Raw genomic sequence first — 27,575 nt, 5'->3', positions numbered from 1 at the left:
TTTAGGGATGGTAGAACATCTATACTATTTTATTGAGCAGTTAAAGCACTTGCTATTTAATTTTTTCTAAATATTTACACTATTACACTTATTTTTACATATTCTTAATAACATTTCCCTCTAAAAAGCAGACTCTCCAGCTCTTGGCACTAATTCTTAAAGTCAAATAAACCTGAAAATACTGACAACCTTTTCAGTCCTTTATTGCTCTACCACAGGCATAAAAGCTCAGGAAGGGACTTGTGCATTCTAAAGAAAAGTATGCAATACCTTAAAATTTTTAAATACTAAGTAATTGATACTCACAAGCAGATAACGTCAACTAAAACTTTTTTTTTTTACTAGTTTTCTTTTACAAGAGAATAATCATCGTATTAATATTATACTACAAAAGCATGTAGACTCCATAATTTAAAAAGTTAAATGTCAGATATACAAGTAATGGCATTTTCTCCAATAATTCACAATTTTTACAATTTCTGCTATTTTGGAGCAAACATTAAAATTCCCACAATGTAAGTATCATTAAATATGAATTGAAACACTTAGCATCTCAAAGAATTATTAAGAATGGCAGAACTTACAATTAACTACAAATCTTACATTGGTGATATAGCCCCTTTTGTTATTTCTTAAGTAAACATTCTACTGTGGTATGTTTTCAAGTGAATAGTTCTGGTTTGAAAAATTAATTGAGAAGAGCCTTGAGGTTATGCAATTTTGTTAAATTACATGATAACCTGGAAATGTAGGATATATCTACCCCAACTTACTTTAGAGCATGTATCTCACTACTACTGTTATAAGAGGTGATTTTAAATTCATATTAAGATGAGTGGAATTCAATCTGATTTTGCAAAGCCTTTTATGAAAATCTTAATATGGAAACCTTGTTTTGAGAACCATGAATCTCTCAATATCTGCTCTGCAGTATTTTATGTCTGGGCCAATTAAAATTCCTGTTTGAAAAATGAAGACCAAATGGTACTGATATTCTGAAATAAACATTTTATGATATTGTCACTATATTGACCAAAGCTTAATTAAAGACAGAAGTTGTAAGTTTATTTCATACTTAGGTTGGTTAGTAGTGAGGTCTAAATTTTTTAGAGAAATGTTCACTAGCAGCCAGTTATTAGTAGGTAACTACATAAAATAATACTGTTATAAACTTTGCAGTTAGTAGCTAACATGTGATGTCAGTACAATTCTCAGAAACCTGTCATTAGTATGTGAGTTGCTAGCAAGTGATCTTCCCTGAGGTTAGAGACCATATGCAAAAGTCTGCTAATTTCCAATAAAGTTAGATTCTTAAAAATAATGGCAATAAGGACCTGTGTGGCTGGGAATCATAGATGCATTTCAGATTGTTATCTTAATTGCAAGCAGTAGGCTTGACTGCAAAAACGAAACTAAAAATCATTGGAAGATATAAAGCAAATTTCACAGTCAATAGCACTTGCTAAATTTCTCAGGTCTTGAGCTTAACATTTTCCAATAAAATACCTGAAATATAGTGAAAGGAGGGGAAATGGGCCTTAGGCTTGCTCTGTAACTAGTTCCTGAGTAACCATTCCCTTGGGGTTCATTATATTCTAGCTCATAATATTTGACAGTGTCTTGTTTTCTTCAATTTCAACCAGTTTCTCACAACCAGTATTCTAGACACACATCATCTTCAACTCTACCTGGACTTTGGGTCATATATTCAACCTTGGTATGACTAACTATAAAATGGATTACTGAAGAAAAAAATTTACAATTTTACTTCAGTTTTCAGTTAAACACTGCAAATAGAAGTTAACTATAGGACTGAATTAGAGTTATAACGTTACATGTAGGGCTAAGAAAATATTTCAACTAATTTATGATCCGTAGCTTGGACTCAAAGTTGCGGATGTACTGGTAGTACTAAAATAGTAGTACTAAAAGCATAATCATTCCTATAATTATGTATTTGATTATGATAACCATATGGAAGGGCAAACGATAATAGTCAAGAACTTAAAGAAATTCTGCTCTAAAACTTTTTTGTGAAGATGATACCTGGACCACTTCTCAAAAACCATTAATTACTGCAACCAAATTTCAGCTGATCTAAAATAATTTCAAGAAACCTGACCATTCTCAGAATCAAGCCTTTTATTCTTTATCAAGGGAGAACCCAAACTATTATTATAATGTTCACACCTAACCAGCTTCGAAATAGCACTGCTCTGGCAAGAGAAATTAATAGTGTTGTCAGAGATTAGCCTGCCTTCTAATGTTCACAGGTGCGTTCTAGTTGGACTAAATGCAAGTATTTAATAGGGAGATAAAATGTGCATCTGATATTTTTACTTTATGCTATGAAATTACATTTGTCAGTTATTAACTAAACATACCGAGCCACAGGTGAAGAAAATATTTGTTAAAAGGTGATTATATCATTTACCTGGAAGCAATGCATTCGTTTGTTAACCAGTTTTCCTGTATTTAAACTAAAAAAAGTATGTGGTGGTGGAGGAGCGGGAGGGTGTTCAGTGGCTGAAAAAAGCCAAAAATAATTATAGTGGTTAGTGATATTTGTAATTTTTAATTTAACACACAGAAGTCACCTGTACTAACCAAATGGGAAATATTATTTGGTAGCTGCAGTTCTTTATGCAAAACTCGTACACAATATAAAAGTTCTAAAATTTCCTTATATTTATAGACATAGAGAGAGGTATCTGAAAGTAAATTTAGAAGAAGAATGGAGACAGAATATGGTTTTAAAAATGTGATAAAACTAACCCAAATATGTATCTTGCTCAGATATCACCTGCAAAATGTCTAGAGTCTCCATTCTTTCCCTATTCAAAATAAAGTAGTTAATTTAATAAGTGGATTCAGTCAGAGATACTTTCATAGAAAGAAACCAAAAACTCCCTTATTTGGAAACACAAGTTAAAGTTCTGTCTATATTCCTTATGAATCAACAGGTTGACATTTTTAAACACCTGATAATATAATTTCTGATGTACATTTTCTTGAAATGCAAACGGTTCTGCATCTGTTACACGAGCAAACAGAGACAGCCAGGCTTTGAATGCTCTAGATAAGAGATTGTATTAACATACATTTTGTCTTTCATCCATTCAAATTCAACTTAATTTCAGTGAACAGAGGAAAAAGATGGATTAACGTGTACATTTCAGAATACAGATTTGCAGAATAGGATAAAATAGTGCAATACCAGTCTCAGGATAAACATTCTTTAAGGAGTAAACATGAAAGCTGCTTCTTGAGGAAACTGGCACTAAAGATTTGATGAATACACTATTTAAGCAAATGCCCGGTTGATCAGGGTATGACGCAGTCAAATTTGCATCCAAATCCAAGTGAAGCCAACAAATGAAGAAAATCTTATGGATTCTAAGAAAAAAGGGAAACATTTTTGGTTCAAAGGGGCTCAAATACATTTAGCATATACAAGCTTAAATACCATGGATCAAAATTGTAGAACAATGTAACTCATTCATAAAGATAAATTCTTATTTATAAATGCTCTGTGAATGTGACAAACTCTGAAAATTAGAGATTAACTACTGCTACCATTATTTTTATTATTTTCTACCACACTTTGCAATCAACTTTTCTGCAAGATTAAAGGACAAAAATTTGGTAGTACTTCACCAGGCCAGGATTCAAAATAATGGTAACATATTATCAACAACAGAGCACACAACTGGCTGTGTTGGTTCAGACAGCAACATTACTGAATCACATTGACTTTATCATTCTAGAATAGTTACCTTCCCCTGACCTTGCTCAAGTCAGCAAAATGTTATATCATTACACTACATTCTCAAGATAGTTTCACCAAGAATATATATCTCTATGAATGTGCTCATGTTCACAGAAGTGTCAGGATCCCAGTGTCTAATATATCCTTTTTATGAATTTCAAGATACAATTTAATTCAGATAACCTTCAAATTTACATAAATCCTTTGACACGCTAATAAATATGTGGAATGGTTACCCTGATGACATCAACATTAGCAAAATCTTATTTCCCCCCAGCCCTAGCCTTTTCAGAAATCAAACATACGTAGCTAGAGAATTTTCATGTTTTAAACATTAAGACTTTCATGGAATTAAAATTACAATGAACCACATATATGGAAGAAAGTCATCTCAGCGGATCTAATAACTAATTTATAGGAATTCAGAGCCAGCCTGGGCAGCAGTATATTAAAAGCTATTGCCAATCACACACTTGCTATCATGCACTGAATAACAAGATATAATCTTTGAATTATATACGTACAAGATTTTTAATGACTAATCAAGTTATGTGGCCCAGCCAACAAATATTACATGTTCACAATAAACATTCTGCCTTTATTAGCCTCTAATTAAATCAAGAGTGATCCATTGGCTCAGTTGTGTTTGTCATCTCAGCATCTTGACTATCCATCTCTTCAGGCTCCTCCACGGAGTTTCCCTTTTGTGCTTTTGACCTTGTAGCAAATGCTGCTCCCACTGCCTCTGCCACACAGCCATCAGTTGTTTCCGTGTTCAAATTTTCAGTGCCACCAGTTAGAGAAAAAGATTCAGGTAAGCCAGTCTGGAGAGTCCCAGATTTCACAGAAGAACTCACAACTTCGACTTTCCTCTGAGGAAGATCAGACGGTGACTGCTCTGTGCTTTGATCCCGCAAGTGCTTGTCCATCGACGCCTGAATAGAAGAAACCATTTCCTGCAATTTTTTTCGCTGGGCCTCAACCATATCAGGATCAAGCTGCCTGCTGTCTCTCATTGTAACTACTCCAGGAGCTATTCGAATAAGCTCACTGTTACTAGGAGCAGCTGTGAATACAGAAGGCTCTGTTTTAATGGAACTACTAAAGTGTGTCCCTGTGGTCTGCTTCCTCACAACTGGAGTTTCCCTAGCTCTTGGCTCAAGGTGTGGGGTACTGGATGCAGTTCCTAGAGAATGCCCTTTTCCCTGAAAGGCAGTTACATTATGAAGCTGCTCGGATTTCTTTTTCACTACTCCACCACTACCTAGTTTTAATAACCCATGTGAGGGACTTGACTCCCTACTTCTTGTCGTAGCCTCTGCTCGAACCTGACTTACAGCCTCTTTGACTAAATCTTCAACATCAGGACCGATGGGGAAATGTCCTGCAGCATCCACACACAACTCCAGCCTATCTTCAGAAGCATTATAGACAAAGGTTTTGCCAGGCAGATGTGGAAAAGTGCAATGCTTGCCATCAGCCATACCTGAAGAGAGGAAAAAGAATTTAACATATTAAAATCTTACTTGAAAGGTGTAGTAAAGACAATTATAATTGAAATAGTAAATTTCCAATAATAATTTACAGGTAACAGCTTTCAAAACAAAATTAATAAGCAAATAATTTATTACACTTATTAATAGAATTTAATGCTATTACAAAAAAAGAAATACCACCATAAATAAACCTTAATGCAGTTTCCCAGGGGATTTGAAAAATATATATCATTAACCTATCACAAGGTTAGGAAAGTTAGGCTTGAAACAAACAGCTTGCATAAGAAAAACACTAGCAATTGTGTTAGTAAAGCATTTGCTTATAGTAGAGCAATAAGAAAATATACTTTCATTTAGTAAAATTCAAATTATAAACTTTAAAAATACCTATAAGGGCAAAGTGTTGTATACATATGTTGCGCAGTGTGTTGAATTAAAAATCATAAGTGATTCTATTAAATTACAGAATACCAGAATAAAAGTTTTCTCTGTGTGTATATATGTATTTTTCACAAATATAAAAAGTATGAACTTTCAAAATAAGATACTCCATATTAAAGTAGTAGGTGTGGAGGCACATTTAGGAAAGCTAGGATTAAGGCACTGTGACTTAAGTATAACTGGAAGAACTGACATTTGGTTACAGTAGATTAATAACATCGTATTCAATTCAATTCCTTTGAAATAGTTGTACTTCATGTTACAACTCTTATTCCTCTCTGGCAGATCAGAACCACCAAAACAAGAGTGAGTTATGGATGCTCTTCAAATGGCCCAGTGCGATATACTTTCTCACAGTCAATGCAGCAGTAGAGGGTAAGAACTTTAAAGCAGGCTTCCCTTTATCTTCTAGCTGAAGAGTTTGGTCTCACTACATGGTATTTCAAATTTTTATACTTTTTCCAGCCTGGGCATAAAAGAATTGCATGTGTGTTTTAAGCTATCCAATATCTTTACATTTTAAGTATAGACTCCAAATATGCAAAAATAAGGGTTTTCAAGTTTTGTGAAACCACAGATTTTCTATGTTTAAAAAAAATGAACTTTTAATAATATATGGGTATGTTTATGGCAAAATATAAAGGCAAAAGCAAACTAGTTTAAAATGAATGAGACTGTTAGTACTACAGAAATTCAGAGAGGGGAAGGATGAGTGAACTCTGGAATGCTTTGTGGGCACTTAGGTAGTCTCTCTCCAGTTTTGCAGGTTATTAAGAATAGTCCCTTCCTCTCTGAAAAAAGCTACGGAGTGGTTCTAATGTATCTTACTGTGAATATTCCAAATAATCAGAGAAAAAAACAACTTCAAATGAATAAATACCATATAGTAAGTTCAAATAAACATTCATTTCAGTGATAAGTGAAAATCTAACGAGAATTTCCTCTTGGCACATTTTTGGCAGAGAGAACTGACAAAAATAGTCATACAAAATTAAAAAATTAAAATCAGAGATGTCTAAATAGTACCTTTCAGATTACAACCCTTAAATCAGTTTACCTTCTATCAATCCCCTACCTCAGAGATCTGTAAACCATAGCTCAGAAAACAAAGGTAGCAAAAAAGAGAATTTTTGAATGGTAAGGCCAGGGATGCCCCAAGGAAAAGCTTTTAAAGCTTTTAAACAATCATTTCAATAGATAACAACTACTGAGCCTCACTATGTGCCAGGAGCACATAGACCCTGAAGATTCAAAAATAAAATGTAATTCTTAGGAGATGGAGACGAGTGTCAATAGACAATTACAATGCAATCAGGTAAGTATAACAATGAGTATAGTACTTATTTCACTAATTATTTGAGGATTATATGAGAACACATGCAAAGACATACCACAGTGCCTAATATACATCATGCAGTCAATAGTTTTAATTTCTATATTAGATCACAAGGTTTTGTAATCATTTCCAGGCTGCTACTGTGATGCTTTCCCTTGGCTATCCCTGGAAAGAATCATAGTCCCACACGTTTATCACAGTATTATTTACAATGAAACACTGGAAACAATCTAAGCTTTCAACAAGAAAAGAAGGGTTAAGAAAATTACAGTCTATCTACCTGACAGAAGTAATATGCAGCTATTAATACTGATATAAATAAGTAACCTATGATGCCTCATTTATACAGTAAAATATGCATGATACAGGAAAACAGCAGGAAACAAATCTAAGTATTGTAATTACAATCATGTCAAAAAAATGCATGTATAAGACAAGTATTTAGCAATTATAGGTGATGTTCCCCATTTCTATAGTTTCTAGACTTTTTACATTAAAAAACTTTAAAATATATGTTGAAAAATCAATACAAATACTGTGTTGTGATTAAACAATCATTTAGGTTCTATATAACTTATATAGTTCTTTGAATTTTAAGAATCAAGGTGTATTAAAATTTCTATATCATACATCAACAATTCTATTGCACATATACACCAAAAGACATGTATAATATTTATAGCTACATTCTTTCTTACATCAAAAAACTGGAAACTACCTAAAGTGCATCAGAACAATGGATGAATTAATTTAAAAATACCTTTCCAAACATAAAGAATAGGAATATTAAAAGCCTATTTGTTATATTGGGCAATATGTCTGTTCAAATGTAGATATAACCATCTATCTGTTAGGGTGGATTTGAACAAAGTAAGAGAATTATGTTCTTTTCCAATTTTTGGAGGGTATGGGTGTATATCTGGGGGTGAGGAGGGCTTGTTACGCTTTCGTTCTTTGACCACGGGATGATGATAACGATTTGCCACATGAATCTGTCCTAAAAATAAAGGTAACATTTTACCACAAATATTGGACGAAATTATATTTTGAAAGGTAAAATGATTTTCTGATGGTGACCCATTTCAAATGGCTGTGTTATGGTCAAAAATTTTTTAAATAATTCTGCAAATAACAGCTGGGATTCTAATAATAATAATAATAACAAACATTAGCTAAGTATTTATTAGGTACCAGGCCCTTTGCTAACTGCTTTATGTGCACAATCTCATTTGATCCTAATAATAACCCCGAGATTATCATACCCACTTTACAAATAGAGAAACTGAGACTTAGAAGTCACACAGGAATAAGTAGTAGAACCAAAATTTAGTATCAGATGTTCCTACTCCAGAGCTCTAAACTCCCTCCTAATAAGAATAAATACCACAGGTAACATTTAAAAAATATAATGGCTCTATTGACATATAATTCACACACAACTCACCCATTTTTAAGTGTACAGTTGAATGTTTTTTAGGATATTCAGAGTTGTGTAGCCATCACCAAAATCACTTTTAGAACACTTTCCCAGAAAGAAACCCTGAACCCATTAGCAGTCACTCCCATTTCCTCTCCCACCCCATTCCCAGCCCTAGGCAACCACTGATTTACTCTCTCTGTCTCTCTAGGTGTGCCTATTCTGTCATTTATATGACTTTTCATATAAGTAAAATAATACAATATATGGTCTTTTGTTTCTGGCTTGTTTCATGTAGCATAAGATTTTCAAGGTTCATCAATGTGGTCTGTATCAGTACTGCATTCCTTTCTATTGCCAAGTAATATTTCATTGTATGGATATATCACATCTTACTTATCCAATGTTTAAGTTGATAGACATTTGCATTGTTTCCAGTTTTGACTACTATGAATAATGCTTTTATGAACATCTGTGTACAAGTTTTGTGTGGACATGTTTTCATTTCTCTCAGGTATACACCTAAGAGTGAATTGCTGGGTTATACAGTAGCTCCATCTTAAATCTTCTGAGCAACTGTCACTTTTTTCCCAAGCGGCTGCACTATGTTACATTCCCACCAGGATCTCCTTGCCCACCATTCTTAATATCTGTCTTTTTGATTACAGCCTTGCTAGTGAGTATGAAGTACTATCTCACTGTGGTTCTGATTTGCATTTCCCTATGGTTAATGATGTTGAGCATCAGTTCATGTGCTTATTGGCCATTTATATATTTTCTCTGGATCCTTTGCCCATTTTTAACTGGGTTGTTTGTCTTTTTACTGCTGAGTTCTTTATATCCTAGATGCAAATCTATTATCTGATATATAATATGCCAAATTTTCTCACTCTGTGAGTTGTTATTTCACTTTCTTGTTGGTGTCCTTGCAGCACAAAAATTTGTTTTTATTTAGCTACTTTTTTGTTGCTTGTACTTTTGGTGTCATATCTAAGAAGATTTTGCCTAATGCAAAGTCAAGAAGTTTTATGCCTATGTTTTCTTCTAAGAGCTTTCTAGTTTTAGCTCTCATACTCCAGTTTTTTTACACATTTTGAGTTAATTTTGTATTTGGTGTGAGGAAGAGGTCAAACTTCATTCTTTTGCATGTGGATATCCAGTTGTCCCAGCCCTGTTCATTGATAAAACTATTCTTTCCCGCATTAAATTGTCTTAGCATCACAGCTAACATTTAAAAAATAATTTCAAACCAAAACCAAAAAACTATTTAGAAAATAATCAAGAGCGTCATCCCCACACCACCCACCACAACCCTCCCACACACAAAAACAACTGAGGGAAGTTATTTTCAGTCCTATGAAAGACAGTGCATACTTACCCCAATTACTGGGAGCCCTACATTCAATCATAATTAAATAATAACTTTTTTAAAACCACTAGCTAGGGCTTCTCTGGTGGTGCAGTGGTTGAGAATCCGCCTGCCAATGCAGGGGAAACGGGTTCGAGCCCTGGTCCAGGAAGATCCCACATGCCACGGAGCAACTAAGCCTGTGTGCCACAACTACTGAGCCTGCGCCCTAGAGCCTGTGAGCCACAACTACTGAGCCCGCGTGCCGCAACTACTGAAGCCCCCGCGCCTAGAGCCCGTGCTCTGCAACGAGAAGCCACCGCAATGAGAAGCCTGCGCACCGCGACGAAGAGTAGCCGCCGCTCGCCGCAACTAGAGAAAGCCCGCGCGCAGCAACAAAGACCCAACGCAGCCAAAACTTAATTAATTAATTAATTTAAAAAACACATTAACTGGTATTGATATATTTCGGAAGGTAGAATGAAGTGAAAGATGGAAAGTTAAAAAGAAAGGGATGCAAAAAAAGGCAGGGGGATGCTCAGAGAGAAATTTATAGCTTTAAATGCTTATATTAGAAAACAAAAATTTATAATCAATAATCTAAGCTTCTACTTAAAGAAACTAGGAAGTGCAAATTAAATCCAAAGGAAGCATAAGGAAGGAAAAAGTAAAGATAATAGCAGAAGACAAAAAAAATGAAATGAGGAAAACAATGGAGAAAACCTATGAAACCAAAGCTATTTCTTTGAAAAGATCAATAAAACTGATAAACCATTAGCTGGACTAGTCAGCAAAACAAGAAAGGCACAAATTGCCAATATCAGAAATGACAGAGCTATAGACCTTGAAGACATTAAAAGGACAGTAAGGGAATATTATAAACAACTTTATGCCAATAAAATTGATAACTTAGATGAAATGGACAGATTTCTTAAAAGGCAAAACTAACAAAGCTTATTCAAGAAGAAAGGAATAACCTTAAGAGCAGTCTATTAAAGAAATTAAATTCATAGTTAAAAACCATCCAATAAAGAAAACTCCAAGCACAGATGGCTTCACTGGTGAATTCTACCATTTAAGAAAGAAATAATATCAAAGCTATTACAAAATCTACCAGAAAACAGAAAAGGAGTGAACACTTCCCAACTCTACTTTCTGAAGCCAACATTACCCTGATTAAACAGTCATTACAAGAAAACTACATATCATTATGCCTCATGAATACGGTCACAAAAACATTCAACAAAATATTAGCAAAGGGGCTTCCCTGGTGGCACAGTGGTTAAGAATCTGCCTCTCAAGGCAGGGGACGTGGGTTTGATCCCTGGTCAGGGAACTAGATCCCACATGCATGGCACAACTAAGAGTTCACATGCCACAACTAAGGAGCCTGTGAGCCGCAACTAAGGAGCCCACCGGCCACAACTAAAGGAGCCAGCAAGCCACAACTAAGGAGCCCGGGAGCCGCAACTAAGGAGCCCGCCTGTCGCAACTAAGACCTGGCACAGCCAAAAATAAATAAATAAAATAAACAAAAAATTTTTTTAAATGGATTATAAAAAAGAAAAAAAAGAATCCAGCATGTGACATTGGTTCAACAGTCAAAAATCGATCAATGTAATTCACACTATCAACAAACTAAAAAGAAAGCCCTTATAAGATCATTTCAATAGATGTGGGAAAAGAGCACCTGATAATATTCAACATCCATTCACAATACTATAAAACCATCAATAAACTAGGAATAGAAGGGAATGTCCTCAAACTGACAAAGGGCATTTCTGAAAAACCTAAAGGTTTGAATGCTTTCCCCCTTAGACCAGGAACAAGGCAAGGATATCCACTCTCACCACTCTATTCAACACTGAATTTATAGCCAGTGCAAAAAAGCAAGAGAAAGAAATAAAAGGCATATAAATTGAAAAGGAAGAAATAAAACAGTCTCTTATTTGCAAAAGACATAATGACCTACATAGACAATCCCAAAGAACCTGCTAAAAGCTACTAGACCTAACATGTGAGTTTACCAAGGTCACAGGGTACAAGGTTAATGCATAAAAACCAATCTTATTTCTATACACTAGCAATGAACAACAGGAAACTGGAATTTTTTAAAAAGCATCTTTTACTTATAGCATCCCCAAAACATAAAATATTTAGGTACAAAATCTAACAATGGATGTGCAAGAATTATATGCTAAAAATGACAAAATTTTGATGAGACAAATTAAAGAAGACTTTTTTGTAGGAATTGGCAAACTGATTCTAAAATTTATATGGATAAGCAAAGCACCTAGAATGCTCAAAACAATTTTGAAAAAGGTTAAAGATGGAGGACTCATACTAACTAAATTTCAAGAATTACTATAAAAATACAGTAATCAAGACTGTGGTATTGGTGGAAGTAGAGACATATAGATCAACAAAATAGAAAAGAGATTCTAGAAACAGGCCCACATGAATAGGGTCAACTGGTTGTTTTAAAAGTAACTTTACAGATGTATATTCTGCATATAATTCACCTTTTTCAAGTGTATAATTCATGGTCAACTGATTTTCGATAAAGGTACCAAAGTAATTCAATGGATAAAGTATACCTTTTCCAACAAATGGTTCTGGAGCAATTGGCCATCCACACACAAAAAAATGAACCTTGCCTCATAACTTACAACATATTAAAAAAACCTCAAAATGGATCATACACCTAAATATAAAACCTAAAACTATAAAACTCATAGAAGAAAACAAAGAAGAAAATTTTTGTGACCTTGGATTAGGCAAAGATTTCTTGGATAGGACACAAAAAGTATGAATCACTAAAGAAATGACTGTTACATTGGTTATCAAAATTAGAAACCTCTGATCTTCAAAAGATAATGCTTGGAGAATGAAAAGACAAGTAACAAACTGGGAGAAAATATATGCAAAACACTTATCTGATAAATGATGTGTGCCCAGAATATCTAAAGAACTCTCAAAACTCAGTTAAAAGAAAATTCAAACCAATTTTAAAATAAGCCAAATAATAATAAGATAGCAAATAAGCACATGAAAAGATGCTCAATATCAGTTATTCGAGAAATGCAAATTAAAACCACTATGAGTAGTAATATAAATCTATTAGAATGGTTTAAAAAACAAAAACCAATACTACCAAGTGCTGGAGGAATACAAAATGGTCCAGCCAATCTGGAAAATGGTCTGGAAGTTTCTTATAAAGATGAGCATATACTTACCACATTACTCAGCAATCCCACTCCTAGGTATTTACCAAAGAAAAGTGAAAACATACGTCCACACAAAGACGTGTACACAAATGTTTACAGTGGCTTTATTCATAGTAGCCAAAAACTAAAAACAAACTAAATGTCCTTCAATTGGTTATGGAATTTTTTAAATGTGATACATACATACAATGGAATAATACTCAGCAATAAAAAACAAACTACATGCAACCAGATGGATGAATCTCAAAAGCACTAGGCTAAAGACTGAAATTGACAAAATTTTTCTGTAAAGGGGCAACCTGGTAAATATTTTAGGTTTTGCAGACCATATAGTCTCTGTCACGACTATTCAACTCTGCCATTGCACTGCGAAAGCAGCCACAGACAATAGGTAAACATGAGTGTGGCTGTGTTCTGATAAAACTTTATATACAACAAGCAGTGGGACTGGTATGGCTCACATGGAGGAGTTTGCCAACCCCTGTGCTCAATCAAAGAAGCCGGACACAAAAGGTTAAACTATATGGTCCCATTTATATGGTGATATGAAAAAGGAAAACATATAGAGACAGAAATCAAATCAGTGGTTGCCAGGGCCTAGGGGGAGAGGTAAGGGATTAATTAGAAAGGGGCACAAGGTGACTTTTTGGAATGGTGGAAATATTCTATATCTTGATTGTGGTAATGGTTACGTGACTGTATATGTTTGTCAAAATTCACATGCCTGTATTCCTAAAAAGGGTGAATTTTACTGTATGCAAATTATGTTTCAATAATCCTATCTTAGGAAGGAAGGGAGGGAGGGAGGGAGGGAGAGAGGAAGGAAGGAAGGAAGCAAGGCTACTGGCCAGCTGGCTGTTCTTTGGTCCCCAATTCAATAAATCAAAAGAAAAAACATTTTTTGAGACAATCAAAAATCAAGGAAATTTAAACACTGACTGGATAGTTGGTGATATCTTAAAAATTGCTGTTCATATTTTTTAGATGTGATAATGGTATTATGGTTATTTTTTAAAAAGAAAGAAAACAGTGCTTACTTTTAGAAATACATACTGAAGTTCTTACAGATGAAATTATGTCTGAGATTTATTTTAAAACAGTCCATTTGAGATGGGGTAGGTAGAAATGTACTGATAATTATTGAATCTGGGTGGTAGGTAAATAGGGATTCATTACATTATTCTTGCTACTTTTATGTGTTTTAACATTTCTACAATAGCCAAGTTGGGTTTTGTTTTTTTAAGAAGGAAAAAGAAGTGCATGAGAAAGAAAACAAACAAACAAACATAAAATAGAGATTATGTACTTAATGTCTACAGAGGTCAGGTAGGTAAGAAAGTGAGATAAGCCAGAGTGATAAAGTCTGGGGCCAAAAGTACTCACATCAAATTTTTGATAAAACATATGGGGTCCAAACATACATACTGGCAACCTCTCTCTTGAAACTGTGAAGATACAGTTATACACATGCACATACCTTTATAAACAATGTATACCCAATGTGAAAAGAGGTTAAATGTAAAGTGAGCTGTTTCCTACAATCCAGAAAATACTGAGGTATATAGTAATCATAGTCAAAACACAACAACAAAAAAACACTGTATTATCTGGTTCTGGGACAGTCACTAGCATTATAAACAAATCGGCCTCTAATTTCACAATTTGTCTTTAGTTGTTAAGGATCATATACATAATTTAAATGAGAAAACAGGAGAAAGAAAGTGATAGGAGATTTTTAGTAATATTATAGCAGAAAACATAGCTGACCATATCAGGATAATAATCCATTTTAACTAGGCAGTCTGATAAAGAAAAATATGTACCTAATATTAACACTGGAAATAGTTTCGGAAGAATATCATCTGAACTTTCTTAATCTTAGAACAGCTTGAGTGGAGATATTATCTAAGAATAAAATCAGAAAGCAACTATACCCATGGTTTTCTTCATAATATTGTAGAATACGCCACCCTGCTGGAACATGTGAGGAAGCCCCTTTGCATAAGACCATACATCTTCTCCTGTAAAATAAAGATACAGTATTAGCAACTAACAAGAGAGTTCAACCCAGGCTTGCTTTAATATGGATTAGCCTTGAACAGAGATTGCAAGGCAGATCTCCTAAGTGAGTGATGCAGTCTGGTGTAATACAACATATAGGAAGCGATATGGAACGAGGGACCATGACTAGAAAATGCATGGCCAATCTAACAATGGAAGCCATTGCCAAGTGCTGTCATGGAAGAGTAAAGGCCCAATGTTTCAATATCAAATGGCATTTCAAGAGAAGCCAGAAATCCAGGTTTTTAATGTTTAATTCTCCCCCCCTTTTTTTTTAATGTCTTCTATTTATGTATTTATTTATTTATTTTTGGCTGTGCTGGGTCTTCACTGCTGCGTGCGGGCTTTCTCTAGTTGTGGCGAGCGGGGGCTACTCTTCATTGCAGTGCGTGGGCTTCTCACTGCAGTGGCTTCTCTTGTTGCGGAGCACGGGCTCTAGGCACGTGGGCTTCAGTAGTTGTGGCACGTGGGCTCAGTAGTTGTAGCTCACGGACTCTAGAGCGCAGGCTCAGTAGTTGTGGTGCACGGGCTTAGTTGCTCCGCGGCATGTGGGATCTAACCCGTGTGCCTTGCATTGGCGGGAAGATTCTTAACCACTGCACCACCAGGGAAGTCCCCCCATTTTTAAATGTAGGAACTAATTCAAAAATGTCTTTAAAGCTGCATGAGTCAATACTGGGCATATTAAACAAAATACATATGAAGACTCAATCCAATTCAAAGTAAACTAGTATGCAACTGTGGACTAGAACAACAGAAAAAGTTATAGAAAGATACTATGTTTTTAAAGCAGAATATAAAAAATATATTCTATATTTAGATTAAAACTAATAAAAACAGATGGAAAGGGCTAGGGAGAAAAGTAAATAGGTAGACTGAAGATAAGTAATTAATGTATTTTGTTGTTGCAAAGTTGACTTTTTAAAACAGAAATTTAGGGGGGAAATGACCTATTGATGAGATTTAGAATAAACATTAGAAGTCCACAAAATAGCTATAAGCAACCCACTATTTCACAAAAACATATTTTTCAAGAACATCCTTTGACAGTGCCTATTACCAATAAGAAGTTTCAAATAAAAAGTTAAGAATGATAACCACTGTTCAAGAAGTTAATAAAGAATGGAAGTAACATAAAAGTTACTTTTGGTTTGTGGAATATGGTTATTTTTGTTTCCTTATACTTTCATTATTTTCTAATCTGATAATGTATATATACTGCTTTTACAGTCAGGACTTTTTAAAGTGCATTTTAACAAAGAAAGGTTAACTTTTATCTTTCTTACTAGAGGACTACACTATTGGATCTGAGCTTTGAATGGAGGTTATTGATGAAGTGAATTAATCACTACGTACCTACACTCTCTCAGAGCTCTAACCCCTTCCCACACTGATAAACAGAAATGTGAATCTACATGGCAGTTGGCTGAAGTTGCTCAGTATATCAGTTTAAAGTATACAAATTTAAAAAGCCTTGGCACTTAACGTTTCAGTTAACTAGAACATTTACTTACATGAACACTTCATTCACTAATAATACAGCACTACTAGAATTGCCAATATTTAAGGGTGAATACAGAAATTTAAAATTTTGAATATTAATAAGAACTCCTGAACAAAGAACGTTAATAACTTCTGACAGAAGTTCTGACTGCTGAATTTATCATTAAACTTTATTTGGATAAATTACTTCTATGGTGGTAATCTTTCATTTATTTATTATTATCTTAAATGTACTTAGTATTTTATAAAACACTCTAGGATATCATTTATCAAATACTCTAGAATATCAAAACATATCAAAAACTTAGATGGTAGCACTTAATTTTTTGGGTCAAAATCCAAACGGGTGCCAAAATGGTAAACTCCTCAGAACTGACCACCTAAATACTAGTAAGAAAAATGACGTTTCTTAATATTGATACTTTACAAACTCGACTATTCCTTACTTAAGCAGGCAAAACTCTAAAAAGAACTCTATTGAACTGTTTATCAACCTTGTGTTTTCATTATCTACCTAAAAATTATTTTTAGCCATTATTTTCCTAATCTGCCTCGACCATGGTATTTGCATACTACAGAATACTGTTTATCTGTTTACGTACTATATGTATATCTGTACTTTTTTCATTAAATAGAGTAAGATTTATTTTACCGTCCCCCAAGAACCAATTTTCACCCCCTTCAGACCTATATGGCCCCAGTGAGCATGGATACTCTATTGCTTTAAGGGAAGGATAGCTACCACCTAAATCTCTATTGTCTACCCAGCTCTGAGCAGGCACTTCACATAATTTTGTTTTCTCCTCCTAACTGAGCCCTATTTTACAGAAAAGGAAACAAGCTCAGAGAGTTTAAATAGTTCTCGCAAGATCAAATAGCTAGTAAGCGGCAAAGCCTGGATCTGAATCCTGTGTATTGTTCCACAGCTTATACCTTTTCCACTGATACTAAACCTCTACTAAAGGTCAAATCATGTTACAACAAATTTGGCAGAACTATCCGTATGGATATAAGAAGAGATATATCCGTATGGATATATCTCTTCTTATAGAAATCCATGGCATCAACAACTGGTTGAAAGAAAAACTAGGCAAATTATTTCCTTTGGTATATACACACTTCCACTGAAGTCATGTTTGTTGGAAACAGAACCAAGAACAGGGATCAGAGATCAGGAAGCAAGGATTGTGACACTGCACAAGTCCCCCATCAGTCACAGATGGCTCTCTGCTACATTTCTCTCCATTCTTTCTACAACTGACCTGGTTCAGGCCCATCTCCTGCCTGAAGCACTGCCACCGCCTCAAAATTGGTTTTCGGGCTTCCCTGGTGGCACAGTGGTTGAGAGTCTACCTGCCGGTGCAGGGGATACGGGTTCGAGCCCTGGTCCGGGAAGATCCCACATGCCGCGGAGCAAATGGGCCCGTGAGCCACAATTACTGAGCCTGTGCATCTGGAACCTGTGCTCCGCAACAAGAGAGGCCGCGATGGTGAGAGGCCCGTGCACCGCGATGAAGAGTGGCCCCCACTTGCCGCAACTGGAGAAAGCCCTTGCACAGAAACTAAGACCCAACACAGCCATAAATAAATAAATAAAATTAAAAATTAAAAAAAAAAAATTGGTTTTCTCTCTAATCTTACTCTCCTCAAATCTCTCCTCCATACAGCCTTCAGAGTTAAACCTTTAATGGTTCCACCAAACCATATGTTAAGTCCAAGCTCCTTTCTCACGGCATAAAAGGAAGCCTAAGATTCCTTACCCTTGCTCCTATCTCACAGCTCTCTCATCATATCCTAACTTGATTTCTACAAAGCAACACCACCAAATTGCTCCGGTTCCCCAAAGACCAGTAATAGCTATGTATTCTTTAAAACTCAATTTAGGTGTCACTTCCTCTAGGATTCTTCTTCAGTGGTGGTTAGGTAGGTACCTTCCTTGATGCTCCCATGCATATGAACACCACAGCCCTGATCACACTGCAGGTTAACTCAGTTTACTTTTCTGTTTCCCCTTCTAGACCAGAAGCTTTTCAGAGTCAGGAAAAGGTCAGTGGCCTATTTCACTTTCTATTCCCGGGCCTGGCACAATGCTGGAGAGATAGTAGCATTCAGAATTCGTGAAATGAATACTAGCATAAATGAGGTTTTTTCTTTTAATAATGCCTGAGAGATGTCCATGAAAAACTTAATTGAAGCAGCACAACGACAACTGCTCTTTAATGTTATATGGATAAAATGTTAACTAACGGTACCGTCTGTACCTCTTCATGAAACTAATAAAACAAAATCATAGCAAAAACAAAGGTAAAGACTTTTAGGTACAAACTTGCAGTTATAAAATAAATAAGTGACAGGGATGTAACGTACAACATGGTGACCATAGTTAATAATACCATATTTGAAAACTGCTTAAAAAAGGGGGAGGGGGAATTACTCTTCTACCATTTCATTGGAAAGCAAATTCTTAGAGAACAGGACTAGTCTGGTAAAGCATCTAACAAATACTATACTAATTCATATTTTTCTGTTAGTCTCCAATTTATTTTGCTTTATAATTCAACTGTTTCTTCATAGTACAACAGTAAAATACTTATATTGAACATACTGTGTATGTGTATAAATGTAGAAAAAAGTCTATACCACCACCATAGATAACCTCTGTTCATACCTCGTCTTCCTCGAATCCTTCCTAATAGTCTTCAGTTCTCTCACCTGAACAGTAGTTATTATATATGGCAGTGATTATTACGGATGTTTTTTCTTTTGGTTACCTAATTTTTTTCCTCTTTAATAAGAGGTAATTTTTAAAAAGTTATGTTAAAATTAAACATTTTAAAAATATCATTGTTTCTCTAATTTTTACTACTAATAACAAAATCATGGGTTAAAAGTGAGTTCAAAAGGTCATCGTTCCAATTTTCTAACTTTAGATATTTAAAAAAGCAATTTGAAGTTTCAACAAGTGAGTAAATTTTAAAATCTAACATCTATATGAAATATATTATTAAAAAAACAAAACAAATAAAAAATATATGAAATATATTAAGTTCCCCCCCAAAATACCTAAGTTAATTCTGAACTCAAGTTCCTATTACCATAAAATAAACTGACCAAAATGTAAATTTAAAGTAGGAACATGGGGCTGTTTCTACTAGAAGAATCCTAAAGGTATTCATTAGCTGAGAAAAATTGTTGCCATCTCTCCACCCTTCCTGCAGATCCTCCCATCTAAAAATGTATCTACCTTATCAATAGTCCAAACCATTTCTAAGAAAGGCATGCTTGTTTCTCTCCTTATACTCAGTCCCTTAAGTGTCTTTTAGTGTCATCATCAGCATTGAAAGATATATTTATCTCACACACACACACACACACACACACACAGTCTGATTCTCTCTGGGGAGTGCAAATGTTAAAGAGAACTACTATATTCTACTTTATACATACTTGAGATCTTTGAATTTTTAAAAATATTATCTTATAATTGAAAAAAATGTGAAGGAAAAAGGAAATAGAATCGATGTTTAACTTAATCTTCAAAGTATGATATTATAAAATCACCATTTATGACAGACATATTTACCTTAAGATACATCTATACGCATTCTTTTTATTCAACTTTACGACAGCTCCCCCATTAGAAATATGCTGTCTACAAATCAACTGGAAGGGTTACGAGAGAGTATGTTAAGAATAACAGATGCATTAAGTCCTATCTAGATTTGAAACTGTCCTTCACCCAATATTTGAAGAAAAAATTCAAGATGCAATAGTGATATTCAGACCCCATGTCATCTTAAAAATAAGTGTTTGAATACCACGTGTGATTTTGGAAAAACCCAAGGCAGTTACAACATCAAGAAGTACTATGAAATTATAAAATATTGTGTAATTTAAAAGTGTATACTAAAAACTCATACAGTTCGAGGAAGACAGAAGGTATATAAAAATCACACAAGTTTCGCAACCCCTGAAAGGATGCTAACCTTTGTAATTAAAGTGGGGTAAATATCTCACAAATAGCCTAATTCCTTTACAGCAACTCTGACAAAGTATGTATAAAACTGACAAACCGTTTTTCATAAATCTGTCTTTATCTCTTGAAAGAGAAAATTAACTAAAAAGTTAGTGGAATACAATATTAATAAAAAAGAAATTAGCCTAGTATTTATGGTGGATGATGTACTACTATCTATCATATCTACCACAAAATAGAATCCACAAAAAACTGGTCTATAAGAAAATTTAATTATATATTTTGCAATGCTAGAGTTAGAGTCACTCACATACTGTATAAATAATGAAGATAACAGTCTGAAAAAATTGTTTAATAATGTCCAAGTGGTCTGGATAAAGCAGATTAAAATCTGTGAAATATTACAGGTAGAACACTGTTATTTCATTTTAAACTACCATTGTTAGATTCAAAGTGACTAGTTCCATGAACTGAGCAAAAGACTGATGTACTCACTTAGTCTCGTTGATACAAATAATAATAGATATAAATTCTATTTAATAAATATCCCACTTAGAAACAGTAGAAAGGCAACACACACGTCCCTGGCTATCAAGAAGTCAGCCTATTTAATGAAGACACACAATCCTATATCTATATATCTATATATCTATATCTCCCCCATACTTTTATAGCTTTCATCAACAGTTCTCCAGCTTCCTTTTCTCTATGTATAAAAATTATAAATGAAAACTATAAAAGTATGGGATGCCCTCAGTTGAGACCCTGCAGGTAAGCTTATGGAGGGCAAGGACCATGTCTCATTCATCTTTGTACCTACAGCACAGTCTCTAGCTCACAGCAGATGTTCATTTTGCTGACATAATCTGCATTCATTCATTCAACAAGCATGTACTTGGCACCTAATAAGTGCCAGGGCCTGTACTAGGTGATAAAGTATTAATCGGTGAATAAAACAGGCTACTGTCTCTGCCTCTGTGGAGTTTATAATGGGGGAGGTAAATGAGTAAGTAAACCAACAAACAAGATAATGAAAACTTGTAACAGGTGCTAAGAGGGAATTGAACAGGGTGCAGTAATAGAGTGGTTTAGCAAAGGTCTCTCAAACCTTTAGATAAGGTGGTCAGGAGACAACCTCTTTAAGAAAGTGGTATTAAAGCCTTAACCTAAGTGAGAAGGAGGCAGCTATCTGAACAGCAGAAAGCTTGATGAGCTATTTTCTAAACCAACATACCAGCAGCTTAGCTCACATTTGGTAATTCACGAAGTTATTTCTGCACTTTGAAATTTGCAATTTTCTAAATAAACTGTCGTTATCCATCTTCCAGCCCTCTTCAATCTAAACATCAAGATTCCTCAGCACTCTTTACATAGCGTTGTGTGTACTTACTTAGCTAACCCCAAATTGACATTTTTACAAACCTATCACTTTTAATTAAGAACATCTTCCAGGGAATTCCCTGTCAGTCCAGTGGTTAGGACTCTGCACTTCCCCTGCAGGGGGCATGGGTTCAATCTCTGGTTGGGGAACTAGGATCCCACAAGCCAGGGGGCCAAAAAAAAAAAAAAAAAAAAAAAAACTTCTACATAATTCAAATACAGTTATGAGAGAATTAGAGGTAGAAAACTAATGTTTATAGAGGGACTAATACAGGCCAGGCACTGTCTTAGTACTTTAAAGCAGAAAGTCACTCAAGAACCACCACCATAAAATTAGCAAAACACTCTTTTTATGCTTAAATTTTGTGTCAGGAGTAGAAATGGGAGACTTAAAGAAATGTGTGGGTTTGTAGGGGCAGCAACATAAATGCTGGAGGTGAAGAGGGAAGAGATCATAACAAGAAGACGTTATCTTGGTCAACTCATTGCAGTCCACAGTCCAGTACTCAAGATATTCAGGTCCAGAAACCTCAATCCAACCTCAGAAAGTGACTAACTGTAAACAAGAATTATATTTTACTAATTTTCATTATGAAACATATTATGCTGGCCAGACTTTTAGACTGCTGATCATAATCTCACCTGTGCCAATTTATTAATCTACATGGAGAACACAGCCTTCCAAGTGAATATAATCCTCACCTGCACTCTCACCTGTATTATCAATACTTACATCAGGAAGCTAAATGAGTGATCAGACTAGATGCTTGGTGACTGTGGAATCAGTAAAGGGATTCAGATCTTTGAGCCAGGCCACGGTGAGGACTGATCAAATATTCCTGCCCCTCAATTGAGATTACCTTTCTAGTTACCAGAACTTTCACGAACCGCAGTTGATGTATCTTTTCCCCTTGTATAGCAGTGTATAAACATTGCCAAATTCTGCTTTTCAACTCTTTTTCAGTGTTCAGTGCTGACCATCCATTCCATTTCTGCTGACACAGCCTTTCTTTGGATATGTTAATGTCATCTATTTAATTCAATCAAAAAAAACATTTCAAAGTGCCCGCTCCCTGCTGGACACCATACCAGGTGCTGAACATCCAAGGTTACATATGAGCCACATCCTCAAGAGTTCCTCTTCTATGGAGAAAGACCTCTTTTCCCGTTTTGACCTGGGAGATTGTTGGTTTTCTTAAAAGTGCCTTCAGCACATATCTAAGTTTATCCATTCTGTTATTAATGATGTTATTAAATTTTCAGAGTTCTGGGATTACTTTGCTGTTGCCCTATGTACCAACTACAAGGGGTATCCTGTGTATAGGAGGCAACTGGAGTACTACTGGGGAGTTAAGCAGCTTGCCTGAAATCACTAAATTAACAAGTAGTGGAGCTGGAATTCAAATTCTAGGTCTTTCTGACTCCAAAATTCACAATCTTTTCCTTTATTCCATGCAGTCTCTAAGGAACTAAAAACTCTTAAGAGATAGAAAAAATGCAAAGTGCCTAGCTAGTACATTTCTTGACATAGCCCCCAATTCAATGACTATGTCTGCCAAAATAAAGTCAGCAATATTAAGTTATAAATTTGTATAGGGCTTTTAGATCCCCTATTAACTACTAGGCCCCCAAACTTAACAAGCCAGAAATAAATAATCTTCGTTTTGGAAGGTCAAGGCCCAATTCACTCTTAGAAAACACAATCAAAACCCAGATCACTTTTCCAGTTGAAAGCGCTCATCTCAGCAAAAATAAGGCCTCTCTAATATGCAATATATTTCAATTTTACTTCTATTTCAAGCCTTAATAAAGCATATTAACAGTAATTTAAAAACAAAGATCAGCCAATAAAAATAATGTAAAAAGTACACCATTTGATTATTTCCCAAATCATCTAAAGCTTTAAATCATATATTTGATTGATAATATATTTTCCTTTAATTTGTATTGAATTATTAAAAAGAAATGCTTCTTAAGCAACCCCATTAATATCTACCTCGGTTCCTTATGTTTCTCATCAGTTATAATAGTTCATTACAATTCATGGCAAAGAGTCACCGAGCAAGGAAATTACTTAAACACAAATCCTAATGTACAAATAAGAAAAATGTGATGAACTGGGAAAGGGAGAACAGGAAATGGATGCGAGAGACCATTAGGTGGGAGTACAGTGAGCATATAAACCCAGAAACTGCAATTCATCAAACAGGAAGTCCTGAAATCACATGACACGCAGGAAAATGAAATTTAAAAATAAATGAAAAGGGACAAGTTGGGCAGGCTCAATAGAGCCAAGGGGGAAAAAATGAAAAAGCCTTTAAATGGATCCATTACAAGCCTATTTTTAAAAAAACAATTACAAGAATACGTTATATTTAAATAATCCGGTGACAATTAAGGGACTACTTTCACTTTCCTAGTTACATTTTCCTAATATTTACTCAATAGAAAATCACACTAACATCTATCCACTAACTGTCAAAAAACGAAAGAAAATAACTTTCTTCTAAAATATATTATCAGATAGTTTTTACGATGACCATTTTTTTCCATGAAGACATCAGAAAAACTCAGCATATTACATTCACAATTAAGAAATACTGTCTGAGTTAAATTGATCTTACCCATTAACGTTGCTAAAAGACACAAGGAGTACATTTCTTTGTCAGCTTGCTCCTGAAGTTCCTTAGATGACAGTTTACCAGTGACAGCACTCTCTTCTTGTTTCACAGTGTGGGCCGAGTGTGCTGCCGCAGACTGACCCCCTTCGGCTTTACTTTTTAGAATCTCTATTGTAATTCTGTCACCATGCTGTAAAGGAACTGGCTCCTTTTCCATTCCTGCCTGGGGTGGCATTAACTCTTTAGGAGGAAAGCCATATCGAATACATTGTAAATATGGAGGAATGTTGAATTCTCTGGCTATGCTTTCCTGAAGTTCAAAAAACGTTGTTGAAGACTTAAGTGTAACCATGGACTGTCGTCCATCATTAGTTGTTATTCGGATCTTCTTCTCCTTAGAAGTGGTTGGTGAATAGGGAGCCTTGGTAGGGGTGGCAGGTGCAGAGGAAGGACCATCACGAACAGTACTGGGAGAAACAGTCCTGGGCTGCCCCTTTTGTTCTTGTTTTAACTTCTCTGTTTTCCGTTTCTGCATTACAGAAGCCTGTTCCGTAATATTCTGTTGAATAGTTCTTTCAGTCTTACTCATGTTTAACTCCTCCTTGTGCAAAGTTTTTGTTTTCTGTCCGGTAAGAATAATTTTAGTTGGGAGCTGGGACTCTGACTCTTGTCCTTGTACGTCTCCAACTCTTTGGGCATGAGCACCATCTATATTTACAGGAGTATAATCATCAGGATTCTTTTTGGCAGTCTGATGCAATATAGTGTGGACAACTTTCTGAACTAGGATTTCACTCCCAAATTCACCTGGAAAGTGCTTGGTAACAAGTTTCATGGCAACATCGTAAACATTACTATTCAAAGACGCTTCACTTTCATACTGGAACCAATATACTGTTTCTCTGACCACTCTTCCACCCCATTCCAAAGTAATAGGAAAAGCTTCTGGTAGATTGTCATACTCTTTACCCTCCCAAAAATGTTTGAATCCACAACCACATTTGCCACCAGTGGACCTAGCATTAGTTCTGTCCCCATCCAAATACACAATAGACCCATCTCCTCTGACTCTTCGCACAGATGTGCCATGGCACCAATTACAAGCTGTCAGGTTACTCAATCCGTAGTCTGGTACCAGAACATCTTTCACTGAATCATATGAGCAAACCAAATTGTTCAAGGGAAAGCTATAATTTTTGTCAGGCCTCAGCTGTCCATGAGTACTTTTCGCCAGGTTATACAGTTTCCCTCCTGGAGCCAACCACTCTGGAGGAACATGAAGTTCAGAAAGGGCACCACAGAGCAAACATTTGTGAAGGCGATTATCCATTACTGCTTTTTTAGCAGCTGCTGTGACTTCCTCAGGCTGAACTCCTATCACCCCTGTCCTCCTGTAGAAATACTGATGGACGTCAGCCACCAAACTAGGATGGATACCGTGTATGTCCATAAAGACTTCTTCCATAGCAGCAACAAGCCTAAGTAAGTATTTATCCTGCAAACTTCTGTCTCCTCCAATAACGCAACCACCGTCCTCCTCAAGTTTGATGTACTTCTTAATGAGGTCCTGAGGCACACCCCATGCTTTAGGAAGCAAATTCATAGGCAGTTTGGGCAAAGCAGCCCCTTTTATGCCTACCAAGGGGATATAATGGTTTCTACCAGAGCTACTCCAGGCAATACAGATGGGTTTGTTCAAATGACCATCTCTCCCAGTGCACTTCTCTGCAGGGATGAGCCCTGGCAGAAAGGTGGCTGAATAATCACCAGAGCTTCGCATGCCACTGAGTGAATCTAACAGAATAATAGGGCGATGCAGCACGTTGGCAAGGCCAAATATGTGGATGTTCCTCAGGCCCAAGGGAACACCCTCGGGTGGTACAAACAGAGGGTCACACTCGTTGATAATGTCCTCCCACTCAGCGGCATCAATGAAGTCATGGAACAGGGCTTGATATCGGGCCAGGTGCTGCTGAAAGTGCTGTTTAAGATTCTCTCTCAAGGCATGCCAGAAGAGCTCCCGGCCTACTAGAGCCCGGGACACAGCATGCACCAGGCAGTGTCCATCCCCGTCCACATGCACTGGAATGAGGCATTCCTGACTTTTATTGGCCCGCTTGATGTCCTCAAGCGTGTCATGCAAATACAGGAGGCTTCCGGAGCGGTCCTTGCCATAGCCCACCGTGTTCACATGCTCTGGTTCGATGAGGAAGGCGCGGTCCCCCAGTAAAGCGCAATCGAACAGTTCGCCCTGGTTCATGTCCCGGAGAAGCTTAGCCCGGCCTGTCTGCTTGTCCATTCCGTAGCGAGCTAAGATGGGCGACAGCAACTTGCAGTGGTAGTTGGAAAGGCCCATCACCTTTACCAATTCCGTGTTCTTCTTGGGTGCCCCTGTCACCCCGAGCAGCGCGTTCCGAAGCAGGTTGTGCAGCACTACGTCCGGGTCGGTCACCTCCTCCACCCCCAGCAGCTGTTGCTGCTCGTGCCGCTGTCCGCACTCGGTACACTCGATGCTGACAGAACCGGAGGCCGGGAAGAACAGACGCGCCTGGCACTTCGGATCCGGGCAGCTCCCGGAGAGGATTCTCCGGTCTCTCCGCTTCGAGAGCACCCCCGGAGCAGCCGCCGCCGCCGCCGCCAGGGACGGCGGAGTCTGCGGAGCCTCTGGGGGAGGAGGCGGCGGCGGCAGCGGAGGCGGCGGCGGCGGCTGAGACATAGCTCTCGGCTCTCGAGTCTCGCTCCGCGTCCCAAGCGACCCTCAAAGGCTCATAGCCAGACCCGCGCCGGCCCGACTCGGTCTAGTCCAGGCCCAGGGCGAATCACTTTCCTTTCCCTACCAGCTCCTCCTCCTCCTAAGCGAAGGCGGAAGCGCCGGACGTTGTTTCTCTTCTTACTTCTCCACGGCCGTGGCCGTTGCCCCGAACGTAACGGCCACCACCCTAGCCCGCACTCACACTCACTCGCTCTCGCTCTCTCTCCCTCAGACACACAGACATACAC

The 27,575-nt window shown here is 36.6% G+C and overlaps 1 protein-coding gene across 1 annotated transcript; it reads right to left on the bottom strand.

Moving 5' to 3' along the window:
* Positions 1-27,565, bottom strand: VCPIP1 (valosin containing protein interacting protein 1). Its single transcript, XM_059901798.1, has 3 exons — positions 24,579-27,565; positions 14,969-15,055; positions 1-5,255 (listed from the first exon to the last, which is right to left on the bottom strand). The coding sequence occupies exons 1-3, from the start codon at positions 27,289-27,291 to the stop codon at positions 4,387-4,389; spliced, it is 3,669 nt and encodes a 1,222-aa protein (XP_059757781.1). The 5' UTR covers positions 27,292-27,565; the 3' UTR covers positions 1-4,386.
* Between the last annotated feature and the right edge of the window lie 10 nt (positions 27,566-27,575).

The sequence above is a fragment of the Balaenoptera ricei genome, chromosome 17, assembly GCF_028023285.1.
Source record: "Balaenoptera ricei isolate mBalRic1 chromosome 17, mBalRic1.hap2, whole genome shotgun sequence".
Classification (NCBI taxonomy): domain Eukaryota; kingdom Metazoa; phylum Chordata; class Mammalia; order Artiodactyla; family Balaenopteridae; genus Balaenoptera; species Balaenoptera ricei.
The sequence above is the reverse complement of the archived record's forward strand: the minus strand, read 5'-3'. Positions and strand labels throughout refer to the sequence as shown.

Bases quoted from the DNA above. Each gene is read 5' to 3' on its own strand.
- VCPIP1 (XM_059901798.1), bottom strand. From the start codon at position 27,291: ATGTCTCAGCCGCCGCCGCCGCCTCCGCTGCCGCCGCCGCCTCCTCCC. The intron at 15,056-24,578 runs GTAAGATCAATT...TTTATTTTACAG, and splicing joins TCTTTTAGCAACGTTAATGG to GAGAAGATGTATGGTCTTAT. The intron at 5,256-14,968 runs GTATAGTTGCTT...TCCTCTCTTCAG, and splicing joins TATTATGAAGAAAACCATGG to GTATGGCTGATGGCAAGCAT.